This window comes from Cariama cristata, unplaced genomic scaffold (genome assembly GCF_000690535.1).
Source record: "Cariama cristata isolate BGI_N322 unplaced genomic scaffold, ASM69053v1 scaffold8450, whole genome shotgun sequence".
Lineage (NCBI taxonomy): Eukaryota > Metazoa > Chordata > Aves > Cariamiformes > Cariamidae > Cariama > Cariama cristata.
The window spans coordinates 8,068-19,996 of NW_009592895.1; the positions used below are offsets into that span (position 1 = coordinate 8,068).

The 11,929-nt window shown below is 52.7% G+C and overlaps 1 protein-coding gene across 1 annotated transcript in view; it reads right to left on the reverse strand.

Moving 5' to 3' along the window:
• CCND3 (cyclin D3) overlaps positions 1-10,487 on the reverse strand; it is a 12,482-nt gene extending 1,995 nt beyond the window's left edge. The window contains exons 1-3 of the mRNA XM_009700433.1: positions 10,270-10,487; positions 2,048-2,207; positions 1,280-1,422 (exon numbers count right to left, since the gene is read on the reverse strand). Of these exons, the coding sequence (XP_009698735.1) occupies positions 1,280-1,422; positions 2,048-2,207; positions 10,270-10,440 (474 nt within the window). The 5' untranslated portion in view covers positions 10,441-10,487. The remainder of the gene's footprint in view (positions 1-1,279; positions 1,423-2,047; positions 2,208-10,269) is intronic.
• Between the last annotated feature and the right edge of the window lie 1,442 nt (positions 10,488-11,929).

Genomic DNA, 11,929 nt, shown 5'->3' on the forward strand with positions numbered 1-11,929 from the left:
CCTGCACCCCCACCACTGCCTGGCTGGGCCTTGGCACCTGTGGGAAGGGGATCGCTCCTCCCGTGCGGAGCCAAAGGGGAAACTGAGTCACAGCCCGGGGACACTGCAAGCCCAGGGTCAGGGAGAGGCATCAACACCACAAACACGGGAGGCTGAGGCCGGGTGCTTCCCCGGGAGCCCTGCAACACCACGGACACATCCCCAGGTCCTCCCTCTGCTACAGGGGCTGTTTGTGCAGCACCTCGCACCCGGGCAGGCTGGGGGGCAGAGCAGATGCCCTCTCTGGGCTGAGGAGGAAGGGGAGCAAAGGGGTGCTGGGCTCCGTTTCGGCTCCCCTCCCCCCTCGCTGTGCCCCACCTGTTCCCTCCAGCAGCCCCGACTCAGAGCAGGTTTCAGGCACTGCCCCATTCACCGCAGCAGCTTGAGAGCAGCTGGCTGCAGTGATTCTCTCTTTAAAAAGGCTCCGGCAAACAAACAAACAAAAAAATTAAAGCCACATAAATAGATCAGGACGCCCTCCTGCCCCATCCCCTCCCTACAAAGCCTCGTCGCAGCCTCCCACCCGCTGTGGCACCGGCACCTCTTCCAATTCCCGGCGCTGCTGTCAGGGGACTGTAACTAACCCCGCGCCCGCCTGCCGGCATTAGCGCTCGGGCAGAAGAAAAGATCAAAAGGGGCCCCTGGCAGAAGAAAGTCTCCCAATTACTTCACTGCAGCAGGAGCGACCTGGAAACGGGGAGCCCAATGGGGTTCCCCTTCCCCATTCAAAGGGCAGTGGAAAGGCAGGCAGACCCCCCCCCTCCACCATTCCGGCATCCTCAGCAAAGCCACTGTGCCAGGATCCTGAAACACTCTGTGCCCCTGACCCCCTTCCCACCCAAGCCCAGGTACCTGCAACCAGACACCGGCAGAGGGGAGCAGATGCTGAGCCCGGCTTCTCCCTCTGCCCCATCCCACCTCGTCAACCCGATCCCACCAACACCTGCCTGTGCAGGGAACAGATGCTCCCCTTTGTGCTGCTTTTCAAAGGCTCCCGAGCTTGCCCCGCTCCGCACAGGCAGCGCTCGATGGCCAGGAGCCAACTGCAGCCGCAGCACTGGCGAGGGCTGCTGCGTTCAGAGATGCTCGCTCATCTCTAGGCACTCCTCAAACCAAGGTCAGCATCATCATGAACAGACTAATTTCCTCTCCTTCCAAGAAGGACGAGCAGAGGAAAGAGGAAGGGTTTCCACCAGATCCAGCAACAAAACCGCTTTGCTGCTCCCCCGTGAACACTCACCACCTCCGTGCCAGTGATGCTGGCCAGCAGCTCAGTGATCGCCTCGCCGGTGAAATCGTTCACGGAGACCGTCAGGCCGTGGATTGCCGCTCCGATACTGCCTGTCGCAATCATGGAGGGGGGGTACATCGCAAAAGTGTAGTCTAGAGCCAGGACAGGGACACGAGGGGCAAAAAGAAGAAGCCGTTAGCAAGGAGACACACAGTAAGTCCTTGGGACTGCAGCTTCCCCAGGAAACTAAAGAGGGCCAGACAGAGGGGTCTCTCCAGCTTAGCAGAGAGAAATGGGGGTGAAGTAACAGGAAACAGGCTGAGCATCAGAGCAGCAAGCGTCATTAAGCTATTTCTCTGGGTCTGTCGCACCCAAAGAAGCCCAGAAGACGAGGTTGCTCTGGTGACTTAGAGCGAGGCTGATAAAAGCTCAGATTCAACCCTGCCTTTACCCTGGACGCCCTCCTGCAGTTGCAGCCTGCGCAGCAAGAGGGGTGCCACGGCACCTTCGCTCTCTCCTGGCGTCTTTCAGGCACCCGCTAAGAGCCCCCAGGACCACTATCCCCACTTTGCCAGGGATAGAAAACATGTCATTGAGCAGCAAAATGCTCTGATTTGAACGAAGGCAGGCATTCAGCTCCCCAGAAAGCCAGAGCGTTGGAGACCAGCCCCAGGTTAGGCAGCAAGCCTGACTCAAGGCCAGGCTACCCTGTCAGCAGCGGCCAGCCCACCCTCCCCAGCATCCTGGTGGGTGGCTCCGGCTGGAGCAGGCACCCACCTGTGGCACACAGGGCGATAAAGGTCTGTGCATGTTTCTTCACCAGCTCCATCTTGTCCTTAGGCAGCGGGAGGTGATGGAGGATGTGAGCCAAGAAATCATTTGCTATCACTGAGACCAGGTCCCACTTTAGCTTCTCCAGGACTAGAACCTCCCAATCCTGCAGAGGCAGACAGACAGCACGTTATTCAGTGGGGCTGAGCCAGGCAGAAACGCTCAGCAGATTCAAGGGCAGATAAGGCCAGCGCTTGGGGAAGGGAGAGTAGAACAGTACAATCCATGAGATGGGGAAGAAAAGAGGGAACGTCCCTGCTCTGCGACTATGGCACGAATCCAGCATTCGGCCGTTGCAAAGCCAGGAGTAAAGATCAGAAGAAGCAGCGATAAATCTGGTTTCATCTTTCCAAGGTGCAGTCGGATTAGCCTTCAACGCTCCTCTGCTTTGCAAGGTTGCCGCAACAGCCCACAGAGGAAAAACCAGAGCAAGGAGCAGTAGGCACACCTTTCCCATGTTCCTTCTCCACTCCCAAAAGGAGAGGCTGATGTCCAGGCTCCCAGGAGCAATCCAGCTTGGAGCTAACATCATTACAGCAAAGGGAATAGAGAAGCTCACCTCTGTGTGCCCCTCGCAGCCCTTGACTCCCTCCTACAGTGGCTCCTTGGCCAGTGAGCCGCAGGAGGCAATAGCTGCTCTGCAGCCAGCCCCCTCTGCACAACATGCTGAAGCAAGGGAAGGTGGGGGAAACCACAGCTGAGCTTTCAGGGCTGCATCCAGACAGCCCAAGCTCCTGTATGAGATCTTCACTCCCTACAGGGCTCAGGCTGTGACTCGGTGCTGAGGGCTTCAGCCCAACAAACACTGGGCACGCAGCCCTACGGAGGAGGTCCCAGGCTGGGCACTCGCATTTTGGCAGAAACTCCCCTACTCATCATGCCTCTTCTCTGCCGAGGGAGCCTCCAGTCATGCTCAGCAGAGCATCCCCGGCAGCTTCTCAGGGGGAAGAGGCACTGAACAGCCATGCTAACGCCCGCCTCTCCCACTGACATACAAGCAACGGCTCACTGGTGCTTCCCAGTTACATGCCAGGTGCCTGCCAGTGTCTCCGTCCCATGTTGTGGTGCTCTCTCCGAGCATCTAACAGAGATTTCGGTAATATCTTCCACGAGCCAGTCTCTGTGTGATCTGCAAGTTGGGGAACAGATGGTGGGAAGGCCGGGTGCCCCCCGCAGATTTCAGCTGGAGCCCCAGCTGCTCCTCTCATCTGCTCGGCCTCTCGCAGGCTCTTCCAACCCTGGGCATTAGTCCTAACGCCGATGAGGAAACCAAGGTGCAGAGCAGCCGCCGGCAAGCACCTGGCAGGGTCATCACCCAGCAAGTCCTAGCGTTACCGAGTGGCACCAAAGCAGCCATCCAGCAAGGGGAGCCCCACAATTAGAGCCTTAGCACAGAATTTGGGACCCCTGCATTCAGTTCCCAGCTCTGCCATCGACATCAAGGTCTCTGTGACTTAGCTAGAGCAGCAGCTGAATCAAACTTGAAGGCCACACACGCACTGGTCTCACTGGGCTGGGTGGCTTTGATGTTACATCTGGGTATGACCATGCCACCGACAGCAGTCTCAGGAGAGGTGAGAACAGCATCTTCCCAGGATCATTTCCCTTCCCATCCCAGCAGCAAGGTCACAAATGTCATGGGCAGCGCACACCCAGCTGCCCAAGCCTCTCTGCCAGTCTCAATTCCCCCACGTCCCGAGCCACGATGAAGGTCTCTGGCTCCCAATTTCTCTCATCCTCTGAATCAGCGGCAAATCTGGTTTTGGCAACAGGGTCCAGGTATGCCAGAAAGGCCACAGAAGATGCCTCCGTGTCCCTCCTGCCCACTAGCAAGGGGGTGACAGTGGCCCTGCAGTTGTGCTGGGAAAGGAAAACACCCTGCAGGAGCTGAAGCTCCAGGTTTAGAAGGACAGAGCTGAATTGGGATCTGTATCAGATATCTCCATTTCAGGACCTAGTCCTACCCAGAAGAATATCTATTCTTTTCCCAAGTAGTCTAGGATTACAAGGTCAATACTGCTCACAAACGTGCCAAAGGGCTGCCAGAACAGATGGATTTGAAGAAGTGAGATTTTTCATAAGGGCACATCTTCATTTTCCCTCTTTTTTTTTTTTTTTTAAACCCACTTTTTCCCCTTCACAAACAATACCAGTTTTGAGTTGCTTAAATGAGCAGCATTGCTCAACCTGCTCCAAATCCCCCATGAGGCCAAACGCACGTTTGTCATTTCACAGCCCGTACTTTTCCAACCAGAAAGCGCTGCTTCGCTAGAGCACGCTCGCTAGTCTCCCATATGGATGGCCAACCTGCCAGTCTTCCTATATTTTTAAGCCAAATCCACAGGCTAAAAGCAAGAAGAAACCTAGCAATGAGTTCCAGAGCCTGAGGATCACAGCACAGGTCACCGAGGGTGCCTGGTTCAACAGGGGGATTGGAACAGAGGGGAGAGATCAGGCTTGGGTAGAATAAGAAAAAACAGGTAGTGCTAGCCACTGGTTAAACTGCAGCAACACAGCAGGGACACAAGGAAAGAGCCACTGGAGATGGAGAGCTCTGTGTGTTATCCCTACCTGTTGCTCATCTGGAACCCACCAAGGGCAGTGGGCTGGGAAAGCCGGCTGCTTGCTTGTGCATCAGCCCAATTTCTTGGGAAGGGACTCAGGACACTGCTGACCCCTTCAGCAGTCACTGCCCCGAGGGTGAGAGGCCGAGGCAGCTCCAGCCCGACTTCACATGAGCTGGGAGCACGGCTCTTTTGCAGAGCCAGGGAGAAGGTCAAAAGGAGGACCTGGAGATCGCTGCTCGCGAAGCAAACCCAAAAGGGATCTCTACACCTGGGAGGGGACCTCGTGAGCACGGAGGGGACATCAGCCCAGCATCACCTGGGCTCTTGCTCCTTGCCTTTCCTCCCAGAGCTGCAAGCCAGCTACTGGGAGTCACCAGAGGCACATGATGTCCACAGTGGTGTGGCAGAGAGCCTGTCCCTGCTGGGACACATTTTGTCCTAAGGAGAAGATCCAGGGTGCAGACCAGTTCAGCCATGAGACCTCACCTGGGACAGGCTGGCTCCTGCCACACCAGGTCTGATCCAGGACAACAGCCTGTCCGTTTGCAATGCACAAAAGCAGCTATTTTCCAGCTAGTACACAGGTTCATCATCTTCTTAAAACCCTCGTTGTTACAAAAGGCCTGATCCCGAGACCCAGCCGGCACTCGAGATGCCAGCTGAAGGCGACAGGCGCCAAGGACTGTCACCAGCTCACAGGATTTAGCTCAGGGAAGCCTCTCTCCTGCCAAACCACCCTGCTCCTCGCTTCTCTCCTGCTAACCCTGGGGACTTCCCGCTCTCAGAGCAGCATGTCAGAATCTCTGAATCACTTTATCTGTGGAAGAAGCAGAACAAAAGGCTGCAAGAGATAGGCAAGCAGGTTTGCGACAGCAGCACCACTCAATATAGCAAACATCCTTTTCCTGGCATTTTGTTTTGCACCTAATTGAATCAGTCTCTGCCTGGCTAATGAAAGAGAGGAAGAAAGTGGAAAATGTTCCTTTGTTTCTCCAGCCTGCGGAGCCCACCCTCTTCATGGAAGGGCTTCAAACTGCCAGCACTGCCCACTGAGCATCCCATCGCTGGGAATGCATCAGGTCCCCCTTCTGCAAGATCCCTCAAGACAGAGCTCCCCATCCCTGGCCAGCATCTCTAGGGGTGGAAATTGCACAGCGGCTGAGCTTCCTCTCTGCACGCTTGCTGTCTTGATCTCTCCTGGCTGCATCCCACAAGAAAGAAGAAAAAAAAAAAAAAAAGAAGGAAGGAAAGCAGCAACCATTTCCCATTTTGCCTCCCCTGCTCCGAGATCACCTTCTCAGAGCGCAGTCCTGTTGCAGTGAAACAGCCTCAAGCCCCTGGTTGCTGCCTCTGCACCCTCTCACCAAGACAGACCCGACTCACAAGCAGAGACTGTTTTACTCGATTTACACCTCTGCAAACTCAGTCTGGGATGTGACACTCACATCGGCTTCTCTCCTTTTCAAGTAGTGGCAATCATTCTGTACATCAACCTCTACCCTCAGCGACACCCACACACCCGCTGTGCCTACAAGGAGTCTGTGTAAACCTATCTGGCGAGGTTGCACAGGGAGCAGAGAGCCCAGCTCCTCTGCAGCAGCCCCGTCTGCAGGAGAAAAGGAAGTTGCGCTCGGTTTTGTCCTCAAGCTGATAAGTTACCAACTTATCACAGACTCGACGAGACACCAGTGAAGGGGGAGCAGGCTGCACTCCGTTGTGCCTGCAAGTTGACTCAAAAAGAGGGTGGAAAGAGCTGCTGATGTTGCTGCTGGCCACCCACCCTACCCAGCAGCTGAGACACAGCTACAGAAATGAGCAGCCATGAAAGTCCATTTGCAAATAGGAAATCTGGGGCAAACGCTTGTTTCCATCCCCTGACCAGAGTTCATGTCTGGATGTCCAAGGTAAAGGTGCCAACTTCAGATGCAGAAACGGTCACCTCTATCCGACCTATGCAGCAAGCAGAAGGTAAAACAGTAAAACACAAGCACGTCTTCTGGGAAGTCTATGCTCTATCACAAGTGAACATCCCTTTCTACTCAGCTGTTATCTCTTTCTCTTATTTTCATTCCTCTTGGCCTGCTGTAACTGCTGCTCCCTTCATTACCTACCTAGCGGCTTGATCCTGCTTACCATCTTTGCAAGAAATACCTGGCAGTTTGCAAAACTGACCTTAGGTCAAAGATTTCAGAGGCAAGCCAATGTATTAGGAGCAAACCAGGCAGATGAAGGTGACCTACAACTGCTCTCCCCAAACTTCAAGCAGCTGAACACCATCTTGCACAGGCCAGAAAAGCCTTTATTAAAAAAGAAAAAAAAAAATAAAAGGTGGGTTAGATAACGCCCTTGACGGAAATCCAACTTCCTCCAAATGGACAAGTCCCTCGTTGCATCATTTCCTTCTCCCTAGAATAACTTCATCAAGATTTTGTTTCAAATGTGTCCTTTCTAAACTGCTGAGCTGGTGCCAAGCATCCCGGCAAGAGAAGGAAGCAAACCTACTGGGAGAGCGAGACAGCTTCCTCCGAAAGGCTGGGGAGGACACGCTGGAAGCTGAAATGGCACCGATCCACAAGAGGAGGCCAGGATGCACCATTGTCCAAACCTTGATGAAGAAGCTCCCCTTCCCCTCCCCACCCTCTTCCACTGCAAGATTGTGAAAGAGAAGTAACATTACCACGATTAGCACAGAGGAGGAAAACAGCAGCTCGCCCTGGTTTTGTAATCAGGATATTAACTCGTGTCACATCCCAAAACGAAGACAAATCCTTCACTTATCTTCAGACGTTACCTCCACTCCCTCTTTACAGTGGGGAGCAACGGGAGACTGGAGCAGGATGTGCTCCAAACAGGGTTAAACATCTACCGAGAGCAAGCCAGGCAGGGAAAGATGACCACCAGATCACAGGGCGACAGAGTATCTCCTGCCCAGACATCTGCAAATGCTTCAGCACCTCTCCTTAAGGGCTGTGGCTGGTTTCTGATGCCTTTTGGCTAACACCGATTACCAGGAATAAACCCTTGCGCTGCTGAGTGCTCATGGCCATCCCCTTGGGAAAGAGAAAAGGGATCTATTTGCCTGAAAAAGCTATCTTTGGCTATCCCAAGAAAGGTCTTTTGACTCCCAAACTGAAGCCATTCTTGTTCACCTCAACTGCATATTGATTCCGGATCACAACGATGAAAGAGATCCGTGCCAACCATCCGGCTGTGCCTCCTGTTGCACTGAGAGCAACCCAGGATCCTGGTGGGGAAAAAAGTACGGGGAAGGAGAACTCCAGCACTGAGACCTGCGCAATCAGAAGTGAGCAACAGGCAGCACACAGCACTTTCCTCCTTCCTCTCCACCCCAATGCTGCCAGGAGGAGGGAGAAGGGAAGGTGAACATTGTGGCATTGCTTAGAAAAAGCAAACCTCTGGGGGGAAGAAATAAAGAAGACTGCGAGTGAGGAGGCATCAGTATTTGAGTGCGAGTGAAGGAAAGCCTCCAGGGATGCTGCACATGCTCTGCCCACTACCCACCTGCACATCTCCTAACTGCTCTCCTGTGGAAGGAGCCTGCTAGAAACACAGCTCAAGATTCAACTGAAAAAAGTAAATCCTCACCAAGAATAAATCACCAAATACAAACACAGCGCAAGATTCAACTGAAAAAAGCAAATCCTCACCAAGAATAAATCACCAAATAAATCAGAATGAAATACAACTGGGATCCATGGGAGATATGCACAAGGTGCCCATCAAGACCAATTCCTTGTAGCCCAAGGTCCACGCTGTAGAAATCACTAGAATTTGCTGTGACGATCTCCTCTAGTCTGCAGGGATGATGACAGGACTCCCTGTAAAGTCTGGATCAGAGAGGGAGGTAGAGGTGAAGCATGGCAGTAAGTTTACGTTCCTGCAACCTGTACTCCTGATGGACAGAGAGCTTATCCATCACTCCAAAGGGACAGAAACCTGACACTGGCCCACAACATGCATTTTGATCAGCTTCGTGCTCCTGAGGGCATGGAGAACACTGTCCATGCTTTGAAATGCAGCCTGCTTGCCTACAAGACGACTCTTAGTTACCTTCTGCTCAGCTTGTTGCTGACCCAGCAGAAAAGCAAATGTAAATCAACTCCCATTCCCCTTGTCTTTTTTTTCCAGCTAAATATTAACCCCCTCATTATCACAGGGCGAACAGGTTACAGGTTGGGATTAGCTTCTTGTGATGGATCCCAGTCCCAGGAAGATACCCACACAGAATCCATCGCTGGATGCTCTCAAAGATGAAGCTTTACTGACAAAGCAGGAGAAAACCTTCGCACGCAGGGATTTTGTGGCAGCCCCCTGCAGCAGGATGCTGCGGCACGACTACAGCTCAGCATCCAGAGAAGCAACGAGCACTTGTGTTTCCTCTATGCATTCCTATCCCTCACTACTATTCATGGTAATGATCCACATATTTTTTTCCGTGAGTGCTACTTAAGGCAACAACCACCCACAAATGACTACAGGGAGAGAGGTGTGGAGGTGAGGGGATTTTCCCCAGCCTTCACTGGCACTTGGAAAAACCATGCTCATACTAGAGTTCCCCAGTTACCAGAACTGCCTTCCGATTCACACCTGAAAGTTTTGTGGGTTCAATCCCCACCCTGGGGACAAATCACACTCAGATCATCTCACCCACCCCAGCCCAAAAAAATAGACATTTAATAAGGCAATGACTAACCCTGAGAAATTCTCGTAGACAAACTGTCTCCAGGGATGTTTGTTACTCGAAGCAAGGTGGCCGTTTCCTCCCGAGGGCTCTGACCTACCAGCACGGAAGGCCCCCAAAAAAGGGGTTCTCCAATTTCCGCCCCCATTGACCAAGTTGAACTCAGAGGTTTGGATCTTTGCTTTGAACTTTTATCAGACACGAAAACACTTTGCTTTCAAAGCCTACACAGCTGCTGCCAGAACATCTGACAGGAGAGGCAAAGTAGCCCTGCTTTAACTCAAGGGCGCGGAGCAGGACCTGGGCAGCAGCAAGGTCCCACTCATTTCCATCACCTTGGCAGCAGCATCAGCCTCGATGGTACAACCCAGCCAGCTGGATCCCAGGTGAGAAAGGCTCTCACCCATTTTGCTGGCTAACTCTCCACTTAAAACTTCATTTTTCCTGCTGGTGTGGAAATGCATCTCCCACATCATGCCCCTTTGCAGCCAGGGCAAGTCAGAGCTGCATGCCCCAATGGCAGCCCCCGCCCCACGCAGACAGGAGCCTTTGTTCTCCAGAGCTGTCACTCAAGAGCAAACCAGCACCCGAGAGCAAGCTCAGGGCGGTAGCTCAGCACTGGCAACAAGCACCTAAGGCAAAAGGAACCTTCTTTATAACCTGGAGGTGACAATTCTGCTTCGTACGACAGAGATGACAGAAAGGTCTCCACCAACAGACATCACACCCACTGGGGCAAGGAGGGGAGAAGGCTGGCTGGGGAATGCAGAGGAAGGTGAAGAAATGGGAGAAAGAGAACAGGAGGAGACACGGAGGCAGGTATGCTGCCAAGGAGCAGGATGTCAGAGATAAGAGAGCTGGGGAGGAGGTTGAGGGCTCTTTGAGATAGGGGTGGTTACCAGGAGCTGCTGAGGCGTGATGGAGTTGTCTGTGTAAATGCAGAGTTTCTCCACGGTCAGGGGCATGGTTTCTCGCAGCTTGGAAGCCAGGAGCATGCAGACCGCTCCCAGAAGCTGCAAGTGATTTTTCCGCATGCGGACTGATGACAGGTAGCGATCCACATAATTCATGGCCAAGGGGAAGACCTCTTCTTCACACTTCTGCTCCTCACACACCTGACAAAACCCAATTACAAAAATAAAAAAATAAAAGGAAGTTTTAATCAGCACAGTGACTCCCCAGATCCTGCCTGCACCGCAGCTTCAAAGCTTCTGGTCATGATGGTGTTTCACACTTATCTGCAGGGCTTTGAAGGCACCTCGGTGCTAAGGAGTAAATTAGCTGCAGGAGTTAAGCATACGACTTCGGTGGGAAGCAGCAGCAACAAGTTTGACCAATGCCTTAAGACTTGTAGAAAGCTGCAGAATTTATTTGTGCCCTCTTTCTAGCTACATCTAAGTTAAGACCAAAATTGCTTTATTTGGACCCTTTTTTTAATGTTCTCTGTTGGGGATGTCTCCAGCCAGCCATACAACAAAGCTGCCATTTTCTGCTCTGTGGGGACTTCTGGAAAAAATGAGCAATTCCAGTTTATCTCCAGCTGGAGACCTAATAGGGCAGGATCCACAGTCACTTCTGGCAATTCCACCTTAAGTGGTCCAGAGACACAAGAAGCGTCAATGGCATAGCCCAAATCAATGGTTGAGTCCAAAAGCCTTCCTCCTCCCTCGGCCACGCTTGTACCACAGCCATGAGCAGAATCCAGGAGCTCTGAATTTCAGTCCTCTGCTCTTACCTCTCAACCAGCATCAAAAGACTGGTCATACTTAACTTCCTTCTTTCAACGCAACCATAAAAATATTGAGGTTTCTCCTCATGCAGCAGCAAACATCATCATTCTCCTTCCAGCAGCAGCTGCCTCCCCCTGCACAGACTGCCGTAAGCGTTGGGGACACCGACACGCACGTTGTGACAACGGCCAAGTGTCATCTGCTTCTTGACTGCCTTTAGGGCTTCACAGGAACAGGCTCAACGCAGCATTTATCTAACTGCCCTTCTCAGAAAGGGAATTGCAGAAACAGAACAATAATAGCAGGGGAAAAAAAAACCCAAACACTTTAAAAAGCATCTTGTTCATTATTTCTTTTGATAGAAGCAGGCAGCTTTTTGCAACAGCAGCCAGGGTGGAGAGTGAGCAGGCTCGATCCCAATGTCATTTGTCCTTTGCAGAATCTGTTCTTTCTTTCTCTATTGAGACGATTCGCTCTGACCATCTCATGAGGAGGCCCGTGAGATTTCCCCCACTGAACTGCATCCCACAGAGAGCCACATTCATTTTTAATTTAGGGAAGTAAATGGTAGCGATATTATTTTCCCCCTTTAACCAGGCATTTTCAGCCCCGTTCAGGAAAGGCAAGTCTCCAGCCTGCCGGGTGCACAGTTGAGCTCTCTGCCCAGAAGTGTTGGGGAGCAGGGGGTGAACTGGGGGTGTGATAGCAGCGTGGCTGCACACCACCGGTGTGGGGTGAGCACAGGCTGTGAGTTCGGGGGCGAGGGGCTGTGTGTGTCTGCTCCTCCTGCATGGGGCAATCCCACCTCCTAGCACAGCCAGCACTCCCA